At 44.9% G+C, this 25,717-nt stretch overlaps 1 protein-coding gene across 4 annotated transcripts in view; it reads right to left on the bottom strand.

Moving 5' to 3' along the window:
* Window positions 1–25,717, bottom strand: part of MYO18B (myosin XVIIIB) — a 245,078-nt gene that overhangs the window by 102,158 nt on the left and 117,203 nt on the right. For 2 of the 4 annotated variants that reach the window (XM_045534350.1, XM_045534352.1), the window contains exons 26-32: window positions 20,771–20,890; window positions 20,444–20,552; window positions 16,603–16,727; window positions 13,430–13,584; window positions 6,913–7,036; window positions 5,964–6,164; window positions 1,914–2,024 (exon numbers count right to left, since the gene is read on the bottom strand). In XM_045534350.1, coding sequence (XP_045390306.1) covers window positions 1,914–2,024; window positions 5,964–6,164; window positions 6,913–7,036; window positions 13,430–13,584; window positions 16,603–16,727; window positions 20,444–20,552; window positions 20,771–20,890 — 945 coding nt within the window. The remainder of the gene's footprint in view (window positions 1–1,913; window positions 2,025–5,963; window positions 6,165–6,912; window positions 7,037–13,429; window positions 13,585–16,602; window positions 16,728–20,443; window positions 20,553–20,770; window positions 20,891–25,717) is intronic. The other 2 variants (XM_045534351.1, XM_045534353.1) reach the window with 1 other exon arrangement.

The raw sequence follows: 25,717 nt of genomic DNA, 5'->3' as shown, positions 1-25,717 counted from the left end.
CTACAAGCCAGGAAAAGAGCCCTCGTCAGACACGGAATCTGCCAGCGCCTTGACTTCAGACATCCCAGCCTCCAGAATAGTAAGAAACAAATGTTTGTTGTTTAAGCCACAGAGTCCACAGTATTCTGCTGTGGCAGCCTGAACGAACTAAGACATTTGACTATGAGCGACTCATTTAATTCACAATTGGCTCTGATTTCTCTGCAATTGCCCAGCAAACACAGACATTCCCCACTCAAGCAAATACCCTTCTGTAGCTGTGCTTTGCAGACACCCACCCTCATCCTCTTTCATGTATACTACCTCATCCCCTCCGTCCTTCATTGCTACCTCATGTTTCAGGATCCTATTTCACAGGTGAGCAAACTAAATCCCAGGGGAGCTGAAATGCATACGCTTACATCAGTTGTTGTTCAGAGGAGTTAGTGTCCTGTCTCCTGGTCCCAGCTCTCTCTGCCATGCGAGAGAGCCCCAGCCTCCCCACCCAGGTCACTAGCAATTGATTTCCTGCCACAGTGACAGATAGACCAAACAGAACAGTCACTAGAATGTGAAGTCGATGTCAGTGTCTGTCATAGGAGAAAAACACCTTTCTCTGACTTCAGTCTCTCCCTTTATAAATCTGTTCACGGGAAAGCCTCAGTAGGGTCTGGGTTGCATCTCCAACCCATCAGAGCCCTGGTCCAGGGCACACACACCGTACTTTGAGGCATTCTTGCAATAGACCAGAAATCCATGCAACCTTCGTCTGAACGATCATGGGCAGGGACAGTGGGCGTTCATCTCCTGACCCATGGGGGGAAAAACGAATACTGATTGATGGTCAATTCTATAGAAAGCAAATTCATTTCAAAACTTCCTTTTAAGAGTGAGAACTACAAGGCGCTCTGCTCATACCTGTTTTTAGAATGAAGACTGGAAAAGCTAAAACTCATTTTGAAAAATATGTAAAATAATAAAAACTATGTAACAAGCAAAGCAAAGTTTTCCGGAGTGTGTTCTGTAGAATATTCCCACGGTGGTGTATGCACGTATGATGGAAGGAAGAGGAGGAGGAGGGAGGGAAAGTCGTGCTAGAATAAGTGTGGGAACCTGTTAAATGACGCTTAACCCAGAGCTTTCTAGCAATCCTACTTTAAGGATTCAACTTACATTCCCATCAGTCAATACATCTATTAAGCTGTTTATCTCAGCATTGGTTATAATAGCAGAAAACCAGCAACAAATTAAATGTCCAATGAGAGGGGATTTGTTGAATAAATTAGAGAACATGCTTAGGGTGTAATACTGTTAAGCCATGAAACATATAAGCTAGATGCATATTTACAGACATGAAAAGAGTCCATGGCAAACTGCTGAGTAGAAATAGCAGGCTTCAAACCAGCACAACCTCATTTGATGAGAGTGATGTCTCTGCAAATACGTATGTGTGTATGCGCAGTGAAAGAGCGATGTCAAAGAACATTGAAAATAGAAATAATGATGGTTCCTAGGTGGTAAGATTTCAAGGGTTTATTGCTTTTTTTATACACTGTTTGGAATGTCTGCAAAGATCTTGGATAAAATGTAAGAAATGATTTCAGTTGCAACGGAAATAGCCAGAAGGGATTGGTCCCATTATTGAAACTTAGAAGCCCTTACCCAAGGCATCAGTCACACATGGCATTATGGGCTCTTAGTAGCAATCTTGGTGTGATTATGCTGGAAAGTTCCAGAGGCTTCTGGGAGTTCCAAGATAGGTGCTTCTGCTCCTGCACCCTTGGAGGTATCTCAAGAGCTAAGGTCTCAAGTGCTTAGAGAAAGAGCCTGTCCCCAGACCCCAGGCCCTGGCCTCCCCCTCACTCTAAGGAAGAGGACATTCAGATTGGGCCTGCCCGGCCCCAAGGGCACAGCTGTGCTCACTGCTCACATACCCGCTTCTGGCAGGACTGACGGACGTCCTCCAGTTCTTCCTCCTGGTCCTCACGGTCCTTCTGATGCATCTGCTTCATCCGCTCGATCTCCAGCTCGAACCGCTGGCGTAGCTGGGAGGGGGCAGCAAGGACAGCGCGTGAGGGTGACCGGCTCCACCTCTCCGCGCCCACCATGTCATCTTTGGCATTCCAATTGCATTTTTCATTTTCGCAATGCATCAATAAGAGTCAAGTTCTCTCTCTAGGCACACCAGAAGGTCAGAAATGGTAGATAAATAGCCCAAACACCACCTCTATCCCTTCTTGGGGTTGGAACAAGCCTCACTAATCAATCACACTCTCCCACTGAGTTTAGCCTCAGAATTCTTCTCAAAACTCTTAAGATGAAACAAATTTCTCATCCCTGGAGCAGCCATTGGCCGTGTGTGTGTGTGTGTGTGTGTGTCTGGGTGGATGGGTGGAGCAATCACAAAACAAAAGTTTATGATGATATGAACACCTGGAGAGGGAGGTAACTCACCAAGATATTACTTTGGGCAATTCATGTCGCCTCTGGGTCATTTCCCTCTTTCTCTGTAGAAAACAACCATCTTATAATCCTACTATGAATATTAAATGAGATGATTCATATGAAACACCTAGCACAGTGCCTGACACATATATATTACTTTCTTTTTACCCACTAGTTTGCAAACAGAGAGAAAAAACTATCCTCTCCCTTCCTGGCAGCCTGATGTAATTATTAATAAGAGCTCCATGAAGGAGCTGAGTTTTTTAAACTAGAGTCTCCAAACACGTGTGCACAGCATGCAATGAGATGTGCATTACATTTAAACTGTGTGAAGTTGTAGAAAAGGTCCTAAAATTGAAGGCGAAAATTGTGGGTTCCAGTTCTCGTTCAAGACTTCACTTTCCTGAGCTGCGTAATAGCATAGATTGGCCCAAGCCCCGGCTTCTCGAGTTTTGTGGCAACTAGAATTACTAATGTATTTTTAAAACATCCAAATTCCAGGGCTTCACCCTAGATCTACTGGATCAGAATCTCCAAGGTGCAGAGCCTAAAACTATATATGCTTTAAAGCTTTCATTTATCTATACCCTTTAATGCTATTGGTCCACAGAGAAGTATTTGGAACCCAGTAATATATGCGGGTTACATTGTAGAAACAGTAACCTTATGACCATTTACTGTACTTCCCCCCCGCACCGCTCACCAAGCTTCCAAAACTTCACAACTTCTGTTTAACATGGAAATTAACTTGAGAAAAAAACCAATCGTGGTCTTTTAAAATGTTCATAATATTCCCTGCTACATCGGACAGTAGTTAAGAGCAAAAAGGATAGTGAACATGAGAGCCCTTGTTAAGTTCCTGGCAGAAAGCAGGCTCACTTTAAATGTCAGCTTCCTTCCTTTCCTTCTTTAAAATGACAGAGCTTATAAGAAGATAATCCAAACCAAGGAGCCTGAGCAAGTAAATACAATATTTCTCTTCCATTTTTTGCTGGCTTCTTGGACATTCTTGACATCTGCAATACCATTTATGTCAAACTTATATGAGTTAACATAAAATTCCCTGGGAAAAAAAGTGCTATATTATCATCAATAAATATCTACTGGATATCTAGGAGGGCACAATGCAGCATGAAGTTAGGGTGAGGCTGAAGTTGGAAAAAAGTGTTGAGTCAGTCTCACCTCCTGGGTAAGCTGAAGGTGGAAACTTGGGAAGCTGCATTAGCTTTTGGGTCCCTGAGGTCATGGTAGTGCATTTCTGCTTCCCAGCTTGAGTGGTCCCCCGGTGGTATCTTAAAGAGTTAAGGCAATTTTTAAAAGTGCTTGCTTTATTCTTGGCTCTGTTAGGACCTTGCTCACCTAAGAACACTGGGTTGCTGCATGATGTCGCACTATCGTCCATGTCCTTTAAAGACCTACACAGATAGGTCTCCACCTTCTGCAAGAACCTTCACAGATTCATAGCTGGGGCTGGCAGGAAGCTAGGGGATTGACAAGGCTCTTTATTTCATTGTGCAGAGGAGGAGACTGAAGTCTAGAGAAAGCAAGAGTTTTCCTAAGGTCATAGAGACAATGAGCTGCCTCAAAGACCCCATAGTACAGCTCCTTAAATGTCATATGGCTGTCCTGCCTCCGGGCCTTTGCACAGCCTGTTCCCTCTGCCCGAAACTCTCTCATTCAGCCAACTCTGACTCATCTTCTAGCCTTGAGCTTCAGCAAAGTGTCACTTCCTCCAGGAAGTCTTCCCTGACCTCTTCCCCAACCCTGCTCCCATGACCAGATCTGCAAGTTAAATGTTCCTGTAATGCTCAGAATGACTATAAACTTTGGTAGGGCAGAGGTGGTATCTGTCTTGTTTATTATTGCATGCTCAGTGTCACAGGAAGAGGTATTGACACAGAGGAAGTACTTAATAAATACAGTTGATGGAATAAGTAAAGGAGGTGTTCTGTGTTTTTCGTTTTTGCTTTTGTTTTTCAGAGACAGGGTCTCACTCTGTCTCCCAGGCTGGAGTGCCGTGGCTTGATCATAACTCACTGCAGCCTTGAACTCCTGGACTCAAGGAATCCTCTCATGTTCTGTCTTCTTTACTACTCCTTAATGAGCATTCAAGAGTCTCCAGACCCTGTTGGTCCATACCCACCATGCCCATGTCCTAACAGTCAGGACGGTCTATCCCAATAGGGTGGGGTAACCAAAACGCCAGGGCTGGCACCCCGGCTCATCCACTCCCTCTTCAACAGAGCTGCTCAGAACTCATCTGCCTTGCACACCCATGACCCCTGGTCAGATTTTCTTGCATAAGGGGGTCTAAGCCTTTTAAAAAACACTTAAAAATTTATAACCGCCTTTTACCAAATCCCATATGAGAAATTTCTTTAGTGCTAAGTATCAGAAAAAGCCCTACTTCTCCTTGAAATATTGCTATATTTTTTATCCTAGGGATCATAAAAAAGCATGTAACTCACATTTCCTTTTTCTCTCTGGCCACCAGGAATTTTAGAGCTAAAACCATTAAGGGTGTAATATCATATGTTTTGCGTATCTGCGTATTAATTCACTGTCCCCACACCCCCTCCTTAGCATCTATTTTAATTTGTGTTTTACTGATTCAGATTGCTTTATTTATAATTTCTAAATTTTATTACACATATATCCAGCAAGCTGTCTCAAATTCTTTATAGGATGAGGTGGGCCTACAAATAAACAAATAGACAAATAAAATGTTCACCTGTTGCTTTGTGGAGAGTGCTGGTACAAGAGTATTTGATATCCCTGTCTTACTACCCTTAGTTATTTTGCCAAAGACTAGCATGCTAACCTTCCTTGAGGCTGTGCACAATGCCAGGCGTGTAGCAGGCATTCAAGGTAGTGTGGGGTCAAATGAAGCAGGCTCCAAATCCCATCCCTGCCACGTGCTCCAGGCCTCTGAGCCTCAACTTCCACATCTGTAAAGTGGACATAATATTAATATGTCCTCACAAAAGGTTACTGTGGAAATTCATGAGAAAATGTGTGGGGAGAGCTTAGGGCTGAGTCCAGTACACAGAGAGTGCTCAAAAAATGTTAGCTATTTGGTCAAGAGTTATTTTCAGCATTAACTATGTACCTGGCCTCATTCTAGGCTCCAGAAATACAGTGAAACGCAAGATCAGCAACAACAAACAAAACCTGGCTCCATGAAGTTTATATCCTAAAGGGGGAGAAAGGCATTGAGCAATTTTTTAAAAAACACTATCTAATACGATGGCAGGTACTAAGAAGAAAAGCAAACTAACTAAGGGAAGGAAAGTGGCTGTGGCATGGCAGAGAGGCTATTTGCAAGGTGATCAAGGCAGATGTCTCTGGGGATGGTAGGAGAGGGCTAGATCATGAAGGATCTTAATGTCAGACTTAGGAGATTAAAGGATCTCTGGGGTAATAGGGAGCCATGGAAGGATTACGAGTAGCCAAGTGAGGTGTCCTTGTTGTTGTTGTTGTTGTTGTTTTTTAATAACATCACTTTGCATTGCAGCCTCCATGGGACAGGGTTTTCCTACCTGTTCCAGCTGCTTGATGGTGTTTTCCTGCTGGTTCTGGATTTTCTGTTTCTCAAGGGCAGCAGCTTCCAGCTTCCAAAGCTTCTCCTTCAAGCCAGCGACACAATTTTCCCCCAGAGAGGGAGACTTCAGCAGCTCCTGTTTATGGTCCTGCAGCATCTTCACCTCCTGCTTCAGCTGCGAGGTTTCCTCCTCTTTTTGCTACAAAGTGGGCAGAGGATGGAGTCACATGAGCACGCTCTCTTCCTCCCCCGGGACTATGTCTGGAACCTGCTGGAATACACTTTGCAGTTTCCGGTGCATGCCATCTCCACCTCAACCTCATGGTCCGTCACAGCACCCGCTGCGGGCACCAGCAAGGGCTGTTCTCAGGCATGGCGGAGGGTGGGTCGGGAGATGGGATTGGGGTAGAGCAACAGCACTGACCCTAGAGTTAGATCTCAGAGCGCATAAAGGACGTGCTCAGCCCGTCTGTAAGGGAAATGTAGGCACATGGGTAAAGCTTCCCTGTCTGCCCGCTGAGGCTGGGGTTGACACATCGGTGCCACAGAAGGGTGAGGAGCAGCTGAGTGAGGGATCCATGTCGTATTTTAATAAAACCCCTCTGCACTGAAAACTGCGTGAGATAGGGCATTGCTCCCGGACAAGGCTATAGCTAACTCTCTGCTGAGCATCTCGCACCTCCAGGTAGACACTTTGGAACCTGCACTGGTAACCTAGCCAAGATTATGACATCAAGCTCGGAAGGTCCGATTATCAATTTGCCAGCCACTGTTTGCTTTGTTAAGACATGCTGGGACACATGACTCCAGCTGCCTGACAGACCAGGACACCTGTGCCGGGTTCTCTCTCGGTCACCATTTGCAGCAGGTGTGCGGTGGGGGGGGTTTCCTGAGATCCCACAGCTGAGAGCGAAGATGGCTCTGCACCCCCTACCCCAACCCCTTACCTTCAGCTGCTGCTGAAGCTGGCCTAGTTCCCACCGGATGCTGGTGTTCTCTTGGGTCACTTTCTCGCGGAGCCCCTTCTCAAACACGGACTCCCCCAGGGCCTGGGCCAGCTGCAGGTCAAACCTGTCCAAAGCAGGACACATGTCACACAGTGCCACAGTGGGGGAAACTGAGGAGGGTCAGGGAGGAGCTGGAGAGAGGTGGTTCATTTGCCAGGAACCACAAGACAGAAAGTGAGAGTGAGAAAGAGAGAGAGATTGAGAGAGAGAGAATGAAAAGATGAGGGGTTTGCTCAATGCTTTTATGTAAAGTTGTGGATGTGGTATCAAAATCTGGAATACCAGAGCAATTTTTAGGGTTTATATAAAGTTTCCACCAAAAAAAACTTGATACTTACTAAAAATATGACAAACATGCATAGACAAAAACTAAAATAGAATAAAACTATATACAGTTATACAATAAAAGGTATACAGAAAAAGCTAACCTATCTCGTCTGCCAATGTATGTCAAGACCCTTTAACTCTACCAAGCCCAGATTTGGCATCCAATATTCACTGACCAATGAACAAATGAATGAATATATACATATACACAAACAGCGATATTTTACATTTCATATTGTACGTCATATTGTCTGGTTTATACTCTCCTAAGCCAGAATAAAGCATGCTAATTTTTGATAAAATGCTGGACATTTATACATTCAGTCTTGCCCCCACTTGTTTCCCAAGAAGAAAGTGTGAACACTAGACAGTCCTACTAGGCATCCAGGGAATTAAGAAATGCCTTGTTAGGGGCCCTCCTGCCCCTCCATGATGGTGACCACTGGGTGCAAAGCATGTTCTTGACTGTATATTACTCCCCTCGGTTGTCTCAGCCTTCTGGCCCTATCACAGATGAGGAAACCAACAGAGGAGCCTTCACCAAGGCTCAGTAATGTGTGACTTTGAGTCACTTGTCCTTGGCTCAAATGGAAAGTCCCATTGCTCCTAAGAACTTGGTATGGCAGAACTGAGCGTGGAGTCTGAGCTTTGGTGACAAGAAAGTCTCCCTTGTTATAAGGTTATCCAATGTCCGTTAATACTAGATGGTCACTCAAAGTCTCAGACTCCTGAGAAAGCCAGTCATAGATCACACAAGCTTCCTGTCGAACCTTTCTGATTGGCTACTGGTGACATAACTCAAGAGGTGCTATGCTCTGCCTCTGAATGGAAATGTTCTGACGATGGTGACGATCCAGCAGTCCCAACATTCCAGGCCCTGGGCTGGGGTTCAGCTGGTCCTTACAACAACACAGCAAGAAACATGTCATTATATCCATTTACAGAGGAGAAAACTGAGTCAGAGAGGAGGAGTGATTCAGCCCCACATTCCAGAGTGGTGGCAGTGGGCTTGAGCCCAGCTTCCCTAGTGTCTCAGCTACTCCTCCATCTACCTGTTCATCTCTGAAACAGGTGAGGTAAGATAGCTGGGGCCAGACTGTGACTGACGCTACAAAGGAGGCATTGACTTAACAGGCCACCTGATGCCAAAGAATGGCCCCTACAGACCGCGATTCCTAGCACACATGGATCAACCAACTGCCTGAGGGGCCAGCAGACTTGCACACACCTTTCACCTCAGCAGGAGCAGGCCTGGGGTCCAGCTTCTTGTAAATGTGGGAATAAGTGGGCCTAGCACAGGGCTCACCCCAAGAGTTCCATCAGCCCTTGCAACTGAGCTTTGTGACCCACATGGTAACCATAGCAACATGAAGCCAACCCTAAATGGAACCATTCTGGGTCACTCTGAACTTAGAAGCCAAAGTAGGGTCAGGGAATTCAGTCAGCATGGAGGCATGACTCCATCCTGGGCCCAGCAAACTAAGGAGGCAGCTGCATCTACAATTGGATTAAACCTGGAGAGATGTAAACAAGTGTTGCTAACTTCTAGATTTCTCCCTCACCATAGTCATTCCGCCTGCATTTCCACCATTAGACTGAGACTTCTGCTGCCCGCTTAGGTTCCCTACTAAAATTCAAATCCACTTGGAAAGGTAATGCCTGCTATCTGAAATTAACATTTTAAAAAGTTAGCTTCTCCCAAGACTCAATCAGGAATAAATAGAACTCCTGAACCGACCAATAATGAGCAATGGGATTGAAATAGTAATAAAAAAGCTTACAATAACAACAAAAAAAAAAGTCTTGGACCAGATGGATTCACAGCCAAATTTTACCAGACCTACAAAGAAGAGATGGTACCCAGACTGCAGAAATTATTCCATAACATTGAGAAGGAGGGACTCCTCCCCAACTCATCATATGAAGCCAGTTTCACCTTGACACAAAAGCCAGGAAAGGACACAACAAAGAAAGAAAACTACAAACCAATATCCTTATGAATATAGATGCAAAAATCATCTACTAGCAAACCAAATTCAACAGCACATCAAAAAAATAATCCACCATTACCAAGATGGCTTCATCCCAGGGATGGTTCAACATAGGTAAATCAAGAAATGTTTTTTATGACATAAACAGAAGTAAAAACAAAGACCATATGATCCTTTCAATAGATGCAGAGAAAGCATTTGACAAAATCCAGCACCCTTTCGTGATAAAAACCTGCAACAAACAAGGCATAGAAGGACCATATCTGAAAATTATAAAAGCCATATGTGACAAACCCATAGCCAACATCATACAGAATGGGGAACAGTTGAAAGCATTCCCACCAAGAACTGGAGCAAGACGAGGGTGCCATTGTCACCACTTCTATTCAACATAGTGCTGGAAGCCCAAGCCAGAGCAATCAGGCAAGAGAAAGAAATAAAGGACATCCAAATTGGGAAACAGGAGGTCAAACTATTGCTTTTTGATGATAATATGATCTTATATTTAGAAAACCCCAAAGATTCCACCAAGAGATTCCTGGAATTGATAAATAAATTCAGCAAAGTCTCAGGTTACAAAATCAATGTACACAAATCAGTAGCATTCCTATACACCAATAACAATCAAGCTGAGAGTCAAATCAAACAATAGCCACAAAGAAAGTAAAATACCAAAGAATATTCTTAACCAAGGAGGTGAAAAATCTCTGTAAAGAGAGCTGAGGAAAGAAATTGCAGATGAAACAAACAAATAGAAAAATATACCATGCTCAAGAATCAGTAGAATCAACATTATTAAACTGTCCATACTGCCCAAAGAGATGTACAGATCCAATGCAAGCCCCATCAAAATACCAATATCATAGATCATGGCTCTAGAAAAAATAATTCTATGCTTCATCTGGAAACAGAAAAGAGCCTGAATAGCCATAGCACTCTTAAGCAAAATGAACAAATCTGGTGGCATCACATTACCAGACTTCAAACTATAATATAAGACTACAATAACCAAAATGGCATGGTATTGGCAAAAAAATAGAGACATAGACCAATGGAATAGAACAGAGAACCTAGATACAAAACTAACCACATACAGCCAATTGATCTTTGACAAGGCAGACAACAATATGCACTGGGGAGAAGAAGCCCGATTCATAAATGGTGCTAGGAAAATTGGATAGCCACATGCAGAAGAATGAAACAAGATCCATATCTCCCACCACTCACAATTAATTCAAGATGGATAAAAGACTTAAATGTAAGGCATGAAACCATAAGAATTCTAGAAGAAAATGTTGAAAAATCTCTTCTAGATATGAGCCTAGGCAAAGAATTTATGAAGAAAATCCCAATGGCAATCACAGCAACAAAAAAATAAATAAATGGGACTTGATTAAATTAAAAAGCTTCTGCACAGCTAAGGAAATAATCAACAGAGCAAACAGACAATCTACAGAATGTGAAAAATTATTCACAAGCTGTACATTCAATAAAGGGCTAATAACAAGAATCTATAAAGAACTGAAGGAAATCAGCAAGAAACAAACAAACAACCCCATTAAAAAGTGTGCAAAAGACATGAACAGCTTTTGAAAAGAAGATAGACAGATGGCCAATAAACATGGAAAAAAAAAACCTCAATGTCACTAATCATCAGGAAAATGCAAATTAAAACCACAATGAGATATCACCTTATCTTAGTTAGAATGGCTTTTATTAAAAATTTCAAAAACAATAGATGTCAGCATGGATGCAGAGAAAAAGGAACACTTACACACTGTTGGTGGGACTTCAGATTAGTGCAACCTTTATGGAAAACAGTATGGAGATTCCTCAAAGTACTACTAAAAGTAGACCTACCATTTGATCCAGCAATCCCACTACTGGGTATTTACCCAAAGGAAGAGAAGTGATTTTATCAAAAAGACACCTGCTCTCGAATGTTTATAGCAGCACAATTCACAATTGCAAAGATGTGGAATCAACCCAAGTGCCCATCAATTCATGAGTGGATTAACCAAATGTGGCATATGTATACTATGGGATACTACTCAGCCATGAAGAAGTATAAATTAAGGCCTTTTGCAACAATTTGGATGGAACTGAAGATCATTATCCTAAGTGAAGTGTCTAAAAATTGGAAAAATAAACACCACATGTACTCACTATTAAACTGGAAATAACCAATGAGCACACATGTGCACAGAGGCAAGGAAAATCAAGCAGGGGGAGGGCGGAGGAGGGGATGGGCAAAAACCTACCTAATGGGTACAATGAATACTACAGGGGTGATTGGCACACTTGTAACCCTGACTCAAGTATAACAAAAGTGATCCACATAACCAAAAACATTTCTACTCTATAATATTTTGAAATAATAAATAAACTTTTAAAAAAAGAAAAAAAAACCAAATTAATTAGCTTCTGCCAAGAGCATGGAGGGCGTCACAAGACAGGTAAGTTTTGAGAGGGTGACATGCAAGTATGATGAAATGGGTACCTTCCCAGGGGACGTCATGCAGAGGTGTGTAAGTCCCTGGGATGAAGGATTCTGCCCAAGAGGGTGAGGGAGAGAACAGAGAGATGGCATTTTCTTGGTTGCACAAATTCCAGAGGCCGGTCCCTTCACGCCAGAGAAAATGTCTCTCAGAACCGGAGTGGAACCCACAGCTGGGGACTATGAGGGTCACAGCTGGGAGAAACCTGGGGGGTGATGGAGTCCACACCTCTCATTTTACAGATGGGGTGTGTCAGAGCTACTGTTTGGTATCAGGTGCCCTGTTAAGTCCAAGGGCTCACCTGAGACTTCAGTCGCTCTCTGGCCCAGAGAGGTGGTGTCATTTGGCAAGGTCACACAACAAGTGACCCAGGTGGAGCTGAACCCTTTTCCTTGCTGCAAACGTAAGGTTTAGCCAGGGCACCCATGGGGAGGTGGAAAAGGAAACAGAGTAAGGTATCAATAACAAGAGAATAAATCTCTCTTATGTTGGGTGGGGGAGGGATACTAACAATCCCCAAAAGATTTTTTTCAGACGAAAAAGACCAGCTCAGGAAAGCTGAAGGGTAAATGAGACAAACAATATTCAATGCAGATCAAGTCCAGTCCAAAATCTATGCCACCTCCGGGGAAATGTAATTCTGCTTGCTACTTCTTGGAAAAGAGGCACCTTCAGCAAAACCACATCTTGGCTCACTTAGGAATTTTTTCTGTATTTTATCCTTAGTCTTCTACAAGAGGCTGCTTTCCACATATTTGCCTTCTATGATATTTCCCTTAGGGCTTGCCTGGCTCAAAACAGGACCCCCACATGCCTTTACCCCCACCAAGTAAGCTGAAGAACATTAGACACAGCTGATTTGTCCCAGGCTAAAGGCATCACAGATGCTGAGGTTTTGCATAAGGAAGCCCACGATTGCATGGGCCTGGGTACTGAGCCAGGCTCCACCGTCACCTGGCAGTGACAGCCCCTAATGGGAAACTAAGTATGGGAACCACTGTGCAGATTCAAGATTGGCATCTTGGTGGTGCACAAGGCCCAGTCACTGCCAGAATTGCTCCCATGATCTGAGAGTCCAAATCCTAAGAAAGGCAGGGACTCCATCTTCTGGCCTCCTCCTCATTCTCTTGCCCAATTTGTAACAATTGGCATAGATGGGAACCAGCATTCAGTCCATTTGGATGTACCAGCCATATCATTTAGTCCTCACCACGAAGGGGTGATCTCACCGCCAGCCCAAGGACAAGGAATTGCAAGCTGAGAAAGGTGGAAAGACCTGCCCAAGGTCACGAGAAAGAGGCACAGCTGGGATTTGAACTGGTGCCAGGCTATCTTTACCCTCCACAAGAAGCTCTTCACTTGACAAGTGGGGATGTCAAGGCCCAGAAGGACCAAGAAAGTTGCCCGAGGAACATAGCGGGGGCTGAGCAAGAGAAAATAACCATTTCTGCCAAATTCTTGGGGAAACCAACCAGAATAAGATGTGAAGGGAGGGGGAGGAAAATTAGAGCAGAACGAGGGAGTTAGGTCCCAGGGACCAGGACTGACAGAGTGACAGGGCTTAGGAGGGGAACCGGGAGCCCCCGGAAGACTCCAGCAGCCCACGCCAGCACCTGGGTGATGGGACAGGACACAACTCACTTCTTCTGCTTCTTCTCCAGCTCGTGGTTGCGGCTTTGCTGGTTTTCCAGCAGGACACGAGTGTCCTCCAGGTCACAGGTCAGATGGTGGCTCTTCCTCTTCAGTTGGTGAGCCGTCTTCTTGGCCCCCTCATAAGCACTCTGCAGCTCCGCGAGCTGTGGGAGTAACAGAATGAATTACCAGGCTCTGCTGGCGCTGAATAGGCTTTTAACTTGGCTTTTCGAGGAGCTGCTATTCCCAAGGTGTGTCATGGGAAGACAGCAGACCCTGGAGCCGGAGAGACCCTGTCTTGACAACTTTCCACCTGTGTTACCTCCAGGAAGCTATTTATTGGAGCCTCGGTTTGCTCAGAGGTAAAATGGGTATAATGCCATCAGTCTCTTAGGGTTGTTCTTACTTTTCCTCAATAAAGCTCCTGCCAACACACTCACAGATGCTTTACCTGCCTGACCTTAGCTCAATGGCCCCTGGAGCACTGGATGACTCGTTCCCCTCTCAGTTTGTATAACGGAGGGAGATAAGGGAGGATTCCCCACGAAGCAGCCAAAATGGCACACCTAGAAAATCTGACCAGGAAACTCAAGGGATAGACCTTGAAAGTCAAAGCAGCAAATGGCACTTTGGGTGGGCTGAATTGCACGGGAATGTGAACGGCCTTCAGCAAACGGAAAAGCAAAGCCTCACGCATCTTCCTGCAGGAAAACACCCTCCCAAACGTCCTAGTTTAGATCTGGGAAAGAGCAGAACTCAGCACACTCACTTTGAAGAAATGGCCTCATTAAAGAATTGCTTTAAATAAGCAAAACTCTGAGTTAATGAAGCCTGTAATTCTAAATTCAGTGTTTGAAGGCAAATGGGATGTTTTCTTACATTCTGCTGCTTGGAAAAGGTTGCAGTGTTATTACTTTTTAATGTAGCATGAATATCCCCCTTCCTTAGGGAAACTGACCGAACTTTGGGATGTGTTTTTAAAGAACTGGGCTATTTCCCTGCAGTTGTCTCTCTGTTTACCTACACGTCAGGATGTCTCTCGAGGATGACAATATAATGTCCATCTGAAAGGCGACCATTCAAACCATCACCACCGGCGGTGGAGGATACTGAACCCCACTTCCATTGTTTGTAAATTCCCATGTGACCCCACCCTGGCCCACCTCCCAGGTGACTGCATGACACTTTTTTCTCACACTGAGGATATCATAATAATTCTAGCAAATATGACCTCCACCCCTACGGCTCTTATATGGAATGTGAGAGACCAAGAAATCAGCAGGTAATTACAATACAGCACAGTGAAGCTTAAAATTGGGGAAACTCCCAGATTTCCCAGCATAATCTGCACCAGCAAAGACTTTCTGGAAAGAGTTACACGTAAGCTGAGATCTTAAGAATAGTTGGAGATATCTAGGCAAGAGAGAGAAAGAAAGACTGTTCCGGGAAGAAGAAACAGCATATGCAAAGGCCCAGAGGTGAGAAGGAATCAGGCATTCTAGGAAGGAGAGAAAAAAAAAAAACAACTGAGTGTGTTTGGAGTCCGCTGTGTGCTAGAGATGGCTGGTACCGGTTTATAGGAGCCAGTGCCACATGTCTCTTCGAAAGGCCGTGTTCAGTGACAGCAAAATGGTAGTTTGAAATTGGCCACGGTGGAAATATTTACACCGTGGGGATTGGCAAGTGCTACAAATCAGGGCTTTTTTCCCCCCCCCATAGAGCCATTTACTAGCATCCCATTGGTTAGAGTGTAGACTGGCTAGGATGTAGACTAGAGATAGCTGGAGGCAACGGAAGACAGGCAAAGAGGCCAAACTATCACTACATTCATCTAAAAAGACTAGATAAGATGATAATATGTAGAGATAAGATTACTTGAGATTTGTAACGTCTAGCCTCTCTTTCAAAAAAGAAGGAAATCTTGAGATAAGAAAACTGCAGAGGACACAAAGCCAATAAAAACAATAGTACCTGCTGATATTATGGAAGCCAGGATGACGGGGAAGAGGAGTTGATAGATCCAAAAATATCCCTGAGGATAGAGGCTTGTGTTTGAATGCCCAAACAGAGACAGGAGACAAGGCCTTGGGCTCATGGAAGGTGGGGAGTTGGATGAAGACCCTTGCACTGTCAGGACTCTCAAAGAGATGCACCTGCTGGCCTGGAAGGTGATAAGCCAGGTGCCTCCACCCTGGCTCTAGGTGCGGGAGAAAGTATTCCCGTAAGAAATCAAAACACCAGGTCTGTGCCTCATGTGGGTTTAGAGATCCAATTGACAATTTCACACGTTGCAAAAATCTGAGACTGAGAATTTAACTTTATCTCAGGGGTTGCTGCAGAAGGAAGCGCAAAACTGTTTTCTCTAGAGGAACACACCTACATCCCTGTTATAAAGGACTCTCATTAAAATTGATAAAAAGTAAAAAAAAATTAATCTCTCCTGCTGAAGATCAACTCACAATAAAAAATAACTAAACACACACACACCTACGCACAATTTACCATGAAAGAAGCATAAAACAAGGAACATTCCACAATTCAGAACACCCGGGGCCACTGAGGTATGAGCAGAGGGGCTTGTTGAAGATGAGGTCACAATGAAAATTTACAAAACACACAAGGGAAAAAATACACCACAAGCGTCAGCGTGCTTTTTGATCGTAGAACAATCTGAAAGTGACTCTGAAAGATTCCGTGGCTGCGGTCTGGCAGGTGGTTGAGGGGAAAGGCCAGGGGCAAGGAGACCAGTTAGGAGGCTGCTGCTTTGGTCTGGATGAGAGACAGAGGTAGCAGATTAGGATAGCGGCAGTGGGAATAGATAAAATGGGACTCTTTTAAGAGCATATGATAATCACGTTATAGGTGAGCAATCTGAGCTAAAGTGATTTCCAGGAGGTCCAAGCAGAGATTTTGGAACTGGAAGTCAGATATCCTGAGTTGATGTTCACGTTCTTTGTAACACAGAGCAGTCTCTCCCTGGATGGAAGACCCAAGAGTAGCAAAAATATTTTCTACGTCCCACAGTGATCAGCATTTCCATCAGTGGAGGTGGAAGAACATGAAGTGGCTGGTGCTGTCTTTCTCCCTCCAAGGACTGGCCAACGGCAGGATTTCCCATAGTGGGGTGAGAACCTGCCCCCTCCCTGACACATCTATGGCCCATGGGATCCACTACCTCTTACCTTCTGCTCCAGCTCTTTCCTGCACGTCAGCTCTGAGTCCAGCCTCTCCTCGCATTGCTGCAGACGCTTTCTGAGGAACTCGTTCTCCATCTGGGCACAGTCGAAGCGCATTTGCCACTCATCTGCTGTTTAAGAGAGAGTGAGGGAGACGGGGTGAGTGTAAGGCGGGAGTGCAAATGGCTCTCCTTCACTTTCCTGGCTCTTTGCATGCAATTTTACAGTATTCTTGGAGCTCCTGCACCTCAACCTTGGACTAAGAAAGTATGCTTTATGTCCAACTTTTAAAAAACTCTTCCTCCAGGCAGCCTGTCCTGACTACGTGCAGCTGTCTAAAGTTCTTGACTGCTCAGTGTTCTAAGATTGGTTACCTAATGCTGTTCAATTGCCTCTACAAGTGCACTCATACCTTTCTTTTTCCAAGGAAACTTAATAATCCCTAAGGGCAAGGGAGCTGTTTTAGGTCATCCGTGAGTCCTTCATATACTCTAAAACTAGAATTCCCTACACACAGCAGATTGCCATACATGTTGATTAATGAATCTAATAAAATCAAAAAAGGAATCATCCTACTGGCCAACCTCATTGTACGTAATCATTCATTGTTGCTTGAATTAATAAATAAATAAAATAGCAATAATTCAAGAGGCTACTAAATATATAGCTATAGAGACAATGGCCACAAAGTGTCTCCATAAGGTAACATGGATATCAGATCCCTTGATTTGATAAAAAAAAAAATCTCAAAAAATATCATTTGCTTGTTTGATTAAAACTGGCTGAATAGAATGGGCTAGTTTAAGTTATGATGTCTTAGCTTTTGACCAACTGAATAATAGAATAATGCCCCTTAAGCTAATGGAGCTGTGGAAAATATTCCACAAGTAGACAGCCTAAGATAGAGACTAACCACTTATTCTTCTATCATCCATCCATCCATTCATCCACCCATCCTTCCATCCATCCAAACACTCATCGAGCACACCACCTTGTACCAGGCATAAGGGATAAAGAAATGAGAAAAAAAGCAATTTCCACCCACCTTCCAGGATAAATCTAGTAGAAGAGACACAAACATGTAAAAATATAGCTGCAACCTAGTATTCCCAGGACTTTCATAAAGAAGCTTAAGGAAATTCAGGAGAGAACTCAAATTCATAGGACAACAAACTTGTTTTGTTCATCACTGTGTTCTCAGAACATATTAATACTATAATGCTTAGCATATAGTAAGTGCTCGGTAAGTTTCATTGGCTAGGTGGATGGATGAGTGGGTAGATGAATGGTTGGATAGATGGTAGGGTAGAGGATTAATGGATAAATATTTGGGTAGATAGGTGGAATGGAGGATGGATGGATGTTAGGGTGGACATATAGGTGGGCTCATGGATGCATGAATAAATGGATTGATAAATGAATAGATGAATGAATGGTAGGGTAGATTGATAGGTGGGTAGGTGGATGGATGGATAGATGTATGGATGGATGCATGAATAAATGGACTGATAAATGGATAGATAAATGAATGGTAGGGTAGATGGATAGGTGGGTGGGTGGATGGATGGATAGATGTATGGATGGATGGATGGATGCATGAATAAATGGATTGATAAATGGATAGATAAATGAATGGTAGGGTAGATGGATAGGTGGGTGGGTGGATGAATGAATAGATGGGTGAATGGATGTATGGATACATGGATGATGGATAGATGGATGGATGAATAGATAAATGAATGGTAGGGTAGATAGGTAGATTGAGGGATGGATGGATGGTAGGATTAAGTTCCTGAAAGAGGTGATCCCAGTGGAGATTTCCATATAACCAACTCAAAAGAAGGATGATATAATATCAATAGGAAAGAGTTAAAGCTTGTTCAAGTTTCCACCAAGGTAATAATGCCATGATGGGAAAAGAACACTGTCTCTTCACTGGAAAAAAGCCCCACGGCAGCAACCAGCATGGCCTGCAAAAGGAAGAGGAGGCAGCAGAACGCATTCCTGCAGCTGCGTGCTCCATGCCACAATGAGCTGCAGAGCAAGTGCCATGAGCAGGTGAGGAAACTGTTCTCCATCCTTCCCAGCTCATCTTCACCTCCGACTCCCCTGCCCACGGGTGCCGCTCCTACTCAGTATGTGTAATTCAGCCTTTCACTACCCAATCACCTTGTTCCTGGGTTTATCTGATCTCGCCATTTATATTGTAAATACCTTGTGTGCGGGGCAAACTAAAATTCTTCTGTAACCCCCACAGTGTCCAGCTTGGTGCTGGGTACATATCGTAAAAGGTACTCTTTAAATATTTATCCATGCATAAAAGAAAAATGTTTTTTAATAATTCATACTCCATCTCGAACCATAGAGGAGGTTGTGGTACCACTGCAGTGGTATAATTAAAATGTTTTATTGCTTCTTTCAACTTTCCTGTATTTTAGAAAGTTTCTATAATGAGTATGCATTACTTTCATAATGAAAAACAAAATATTTGTGGGTTGGCTTCTTGGAATGAGCATCCGGAGATGAGAGCCCATATAGCATTGTGACTAATGTGCCCACGAGCTAAGCACATCTCCCCTGCTCATTAACTCCCCGTCTGTCCACAGGAGACACACTGGGGAGCATCATTTAGACATGACTCTCAGTCAGACACAACTGGTGCTGGTGACATTCGGGGAAATTGCACTGCTCCATGCTGCTGGTTCTGTGCTGACACGTCCCCTCCCCCTAAGTGTACCCTGCCTGGTTGGGTCTCCCATATCAGAAAACCTCAAACTCCTCTGTTAAACCTCCCTGGTGAGTACCTGCCCTGGAGGTAGCCAAGGTGGGAGCATTGGAGCAAAAAGCAAATGCACTTTTTCTCTGCTCCACAGACCCCTGACTTCTGTTCCTCGGAGTGTCCCTCACATTTCAATGGGCACACATTCTCCAGAAGGAACAATGCTAACATTTTATAAAACATGACATGCTGGGCATTCTTCTCACCTGATTCTGTTAGGCTGGGGAGAGTAAGAGACACAGTGGCAAATTGACAAAGATGTCACCATCCTACCATGCCGGGATGAGTCTCTAGGCAACTGCATAATAAGGGGACCCTCCCCAGAAGCTTCTGGCATTACTGAGCAAGTCTATCTCTGGCAGAGCCTGAGTCCTCGCACCTTCTCACTGTTCAATACCTGCCGAGTGCCCGATGCAGCTTCACCATCTGTAAAATGGGGACAGCAGTAGCTTCTGCTCCACAGGTGGTTGTGAAGACGGACAGTGATCTCATGACTTCTCATAATAATAATGATAAATCAGCTAATATCATAGCTATTCAGCACTCTGTGCCACACTCATGGCTAAACACTCTCTAGTGGTCATAGGAGACAATCTCCACTTGAAAGATCAAGAAACTAAGACACAACTGCTTTCCCCAAAGCCACCAGTCCCCTAAGAGATAGAGTCAAAGTTCAAATCCAGAAATGCAACTTCATAGGTTCCACTCTTTATCACTAAACTGCCTTCCTCAAAATTTATTTAAAAAATATGCATATAAATGAAAAAGTGCCTTGTCCCTAGAATCCCTATTTTTTAAATCATTCTCTGAATTATTACTAAACAGCACCTAACACACTAACGATTTGTCATTTGAGATCTGTTGGATTATCTGTTTAATGTCTGCCTCCCACTAGACTGGAAGCCCCAAGAGGACAGAGGCTGTGCCTGTTTGCTCTGCCGAAGTCCCAGCCCCTCAGGCGGCATCTGGCACCCAGTGAGTGCTCAGTGTGTGTCTACGAACGAGGAATCAAATGAAAAGGCGGCTTTGCCCACCAGCATCCAGCCCTGAGGGCCCCAGGCTGCTCACCTCCTCCAGCGGGATTCCTTTCCAAGGCATGCAACTGAATTTTCTGCTGGGCTTCTTCCAACTGTTTCTCCACTTCTCCCAATTTTTTCTGGACTTGCTCATACTTGCTCTGGAAGAAAGGGCTCAAGGTCCAAACCAGAGCTTGATAGAAGCCTGGGCTGGTCTTCTCACCCATGGCACCTCCAAGGTGCCTTAGGAAGACTCAAATGTTCCCCAGGCCCTTGAGCATGGGAGTCAGTCAACCTGTGCATCTTGCTTGGGCTCAGTGATCACAGATGTGAGCAAGCGGGCAGGCCCACCTCCTCCCGGCCACCCTTGACCACTCACCTTGAGCTCCTGGACCTCCCGGAAGGCCTGGAGCCGCTCTGCCCGCTCACCCTCTAGCACCTGGCAGGCCACATCCCCTTTGAAGCGCTCATCAGCAAGCTCCATGGTCAAGTCGGCAATCTGGGAGCGGAGATGGGTTGGTTGAGGAAGGGTCACTCATTGGTGCCTGTCTCCCCCCACACGCTCCACGGGACCACCCTTGGACAAAGCCTTGGCTATCACGGAACAGCAGCCCTTGGGTGGAACCAAGTGGTTAAGAGCACAGACTTCAGAATTTTTCTGGTCTTGGTGTGGTGGAACTCTTGGTCCAACACTCTGCAGCTGTGTGACTCTAAACCAAGCAGGAGTCCTGCCTGATTCTCGGTTTTCTCAATGTCAACGCAGGGGAGATAACTTATAGAATTGATTTGAGGGTTACGTGTGATGACCCATAGGAAGTTTAGCACTGTGCCTGGCACATAGTAAGTGCTCAATTTAAAAAATAGCTCATTTTAGGGGAATATCTTCTTACCCATCTCACTGGACTGCCCACCACGCCAGAATAACACACCGGTGACTGCCCACCATGCCAGAATGCTCTTAGGCAGACCTCACCTGTCTACAGTCCCCTGTGGTTCACCTGCCCCTGCCCGGTGACAGCCATGCACATCCAGAGTCCTACTATTATTTCAGACTATTACAAGGTTACAAACATTTCGGTTCCATAATTTGCTTCTGTATAGTTTGAGTCAAAGTTATGAGTGTGCATTGTACTCGTTAGGTGTGAATTTACCCATCCCCTCCACGCCCTCCCACCTGCTTGATTTCCGTTGAGTTTTACTTCCATATGTGCACGTGTTGATCGATTAGTCCCAATTTGAGTGCATGTGGTGTTTGTTTTTCCATTCTTGTGATACTTCACTTAGAATAATGGTCTCCAGTTCCATCCAGGTTAAGAACTCAAGCAAATCAACCAGGATCATTTTTTCTGTGCTCCCAACCTGTTTTTTTTTCCCCCTTGTTGCATTTTTACTGTAATGATCTATTCAACTAGCTATTACATAACCCCATAAAATAAGACTGGATAAAGAGTGTCCATGAAAACTAGGTTGAATGCTTTGGAAGGAATTAATAAAGGTAAGTTGCTTTTAAAATAAATATGTTGCCAAAGAAATGTAGTGCAACAACTTAAAAAAAAACAAAACCTGGAAGTAAAAAATTAACGTTTCTGCATTCAGATTGCTTTGCCATTTGATCTGTTTTAAAGAAGTCAAAACTGGAAATCATATGGTTGTGTATTAGGAGTGTGGTGTAAGAAAGAAAAAAGTGGAACTTGAGTTAGAACATCATACTCAAAAGGATGCACTCCTCCATCAGAAATGCAGTAATTTAATTCATACATGTTTTAAGTTAAAAATAGAATTTTTTAAATGAATTCCCGCTTGCATTGATTTTTTTTTCCTGATTAACTGACCAGCCACAGAAGCCAAATGGGTTAGAATTTCTGTGGGTTGATTGTTCCAAAATGCAGCCTTCAGGGCTTGAGGATGCGCCAAAGAGAGTAAGGACAGAAACATATTCGTGAAGTGTTGGTGGCCAAGAGGCTCAGACACAACCTGGCATAGAGGAGAGGTGGATCACAAAACTACGAGGCAGTGACTAAAGTTAAGAGGCAGGAATTTTTTTTAAAGAGGTATGGTACAGGGTTCAAGACCAGGGTCAACAACTAAACTGCTAGGTGACCCTGGGACGTCCCTTCCCCTCTGGGGCCTTGGTCACCTGAACTGTAAAATGCATCCGATTAGTGAGGTCACATATCCTCCTGGCACGTCCATTCTATGCCTTGAGTGTTGGGAATGAAGATGTCAAAACGCGTCACTCTCCCACCCGACCCTCTGTGTCATGACTGGTACTTAGGGGCGACTATGGGGTGTTTTCATGCATGAGCTGAATGGTCTCTACAATGTGGAACGTAGCTGTCCTTCAAAACTAGTCTCCGTCGATACGTCAGCTCACAGGCTGTCTCAAAATTTACCCAGCTGCCCTATGAAGAAGGAAGACACAGTCTATATGTTCTGACATTTAAGAAAAAATCACCAAATATATTGCCAAAGGGGGGAAGAAAGCAAAGTTGCAGAATAGAATATTTGGCATGATCTCATGTTAGTTTGTGCCTGCCCAGAACAAAGCACTTCCAAACTGCTAGTAGCAATTTCTTTTTCCCCCTGGAAGAATGGACTCACAGGGGACTCCATTTTCCCTGTGATGCATCTCGGTACTGTTGATTTTTTTTTTTTTTTGACTGCTTTGTAATCAGAAAAAAAAAAATGAGAAAAATAAACAAACAAAATAAAAATCTTTTCAGAAGAGTCAAAAAATAGTTGTGCTACAGAAACTGGGGCTGCTTGGTATATTCTACGCTCCCCACCCGCTTCCCTCTTCCAGCTCATCCTCTTCCCACCTTGTTGACCGCATCAGTGACTGCTCAGCCCAAAATGCAGATTTCAACAGAAGCAGAGAAAAGAGGAGGCTTGGGGAAGTCGCACAGCAAGTAAGTGGCAGAGCTGAGATTTGAGCCCAGAACTGTCAGGTCCAAGTCATGGCCATCAGCTAAGGAATGGGGGTGTTCTGCCGGCGTGTTCCTGGTCGTTTGGCGATGGCACGTCCTTTTACTACTCCTTACACTGTTGTCTCTAAAGGGCACTGGGGAAGCCCTTGAATGACCTGGGATGGTTGTTAAAATGCAGATTCCTGGACTCTCAGCTCCCCCAAAGCAGAATCTCTGAGGCAGAATCCCAGAATCTGTATTTCAGCATGTTCCAGGGTGATTCTTTTCATCGTGCAATTGAAGAACTACTGCCACGGAAATTGTCAGGCTCTCCTCCTAACTTTGGCCTCACGTTTCACTTCGGATGGGTTATATTTGCGTACGGCCATGCAGAATCATTCTTGCTGGAACGGTGCCGATCTGCAGTGGTCACACAATGCACACCAGCGCAGTCCAGGAATGCCCCGGATCACACCTCTACCCGCCACCACCACCCCCATCCCTGAAATCAGCACTCTTTCCAAGCACTGAGATTGTGTTCTCTCCACCTTGGCCAATTAGTGTGAAACTTAATTTGTGCTAATCAGCCGGAGCAAAGGGAGCACAAAATTAATTTAATGCATTAATTTTGAGTTTCACAGAACCCAAAGTCTGGAGCCCAAAGGGCAATCAGCCCTTTCAAATTGGGGAAATGACAGATGCTTTTCAAGGAGAAAAGTAGCCACCGATCTTCCCTCGTCCCCAAAAATCCCTCTCCCTTCCCACACTGTGGGGCCCGGAGTGGGCACCATGCCCGGAGTTGTTAGGGGAATGCAAAATGAAGACCAACCTAATGACGGGGAGAGCCTGGTTTGCAAACGCAGAAGGGTCCTTGCAGATTAGTCAAGGACCAATTAACTAGAAATTATCTTGCAAACCTCCCTGGATCTGCCACTTGGCCAAATCAGCAGAAATATTCTTTCCACCTAGGGACAATGACTCCAAGGGCCTGCTAGAGAGAAGGGGACAGGAATGAATGAATTTGCTGTATATTTTGTAGAGAGTCTAAGAGAAATAGTATGTCCCGTGTATTGCTACCATTTGCAGTTTGGGAGAGCAGTGAGTAACTGGGATTTGATGGACATTAAGTGCTAGGGCTGTCACTGTTGCTTGTTATTTATGGATCTGACAAGCACTATATGAGCACCTACTGTGTGCCAGGCCCTGCTCTGAATGACCCCACTTTGCAGCTGGAGAGACCAGTAAACCACAGAGGTACGCATGGGTCTTGGCTTGCCCCTATTCTCAGCTCTTATATTCAAGGGCTCTTGAGCCCCAAAACCCTCTGACCTGCAGACAGCAGTAAACAGTGACCTTTCCCTTCTCCCGCACATTTCAATTAGCACAGGAAGAGTCTGTTCATTATAGCCCCTTGTAGGAGACATAGCTCAGACTCTCGGAAAGCTGGGGATAGATCATGGCTGAGCTACTCTGCACGTGTCCTCTTGTTTAAGCACATCACATACCTCATGGGGAGGGCATTTTTGTTATTCCCTTGTTACAGAGCAGGGAACTGAGGCACGGGAAGGAGAATGATTTGCTAAGGCTCAGAGATGGTAAATGGCAGAGCCGGTCCAGCCCGGGCAACCAGCCTCGCAGCCCCCGGCTCTCAACCACCTCGCTCTCTTCCGTCTCACATCCACCACCTGACTCAACGTCCCCACCCCGGGCCCCCGGAGGCCAGCAAAGCAGGAGCCATTGTCCACCTGGAACAGACCGGGAAGCCATAGCTCAGAGAGGTGAGCTTAAATAGCCACCAAGGTACAGACAAGGCCAGATGCGAGCTGGACCTCAACGCCCCTTGCTGGGCTTTGCCAAAGAAAGCCCATGTGGACACCCAGGGAAAAGGAAGCCCCCACTCCTGTCCCCAGCAGCCTGAGCAAGGAAAAGGGGAAATGAGTCAGTAAATAAAGAACCAGCCCAACTGCAGCACCAGCTGGCTTTGTGCGCTGTTTGCCAAGGAGATTAAGCCACGGATGGCCTCGGTCTCATGGCACTGCCCTCAGAGCTGCCTCAGTCAGCGGGGGAAATTCAGAACAAATCCCCAGCTTAGTCTCAGGCTCTGGGACTCCCCGGAGACACACGCTGGGCATCAGTTCAGGCATCACCCCGTGCCTTCCTCCCTTCCTGGGAGGCATCACAGCTGGGGACAACACACGCTACTAAGTAATCGTAATAGACAGCCACCATAATAACAATCGCCACCACAGGCATAGGTTCGCCCACGGAACCCTCACAGTGCCGGGAGGTGGGAACTGATATTGTCTTCCGACTGCAGATGAGGAAACTGAGGCACCAAGGTGCAGACACTCACCCAACGACACCAGCCAGCTGGTGGCTACAGAGCCTTCATTCTTAATGTCACTCACCAGACCTCCCCT

Source organism: Lemur catta, chromosome 21, assembly GCF_020740605.2.
Source record: "Lemur catta isolate mLemCat1 chromosome 21, mLemCat1.pri, whole genome shotgun sequence".
Classification (NCBI taxonomy): Eukaryota; Metazoa; Chordata; class Mammalia; order Primates; family Lemuridae; genus Lemur; species Lemur catta.
Note: the sequence above shows the minus strand (reverse complement) of the source record. Positions and strands in the feature narration are given on the sequence as shown.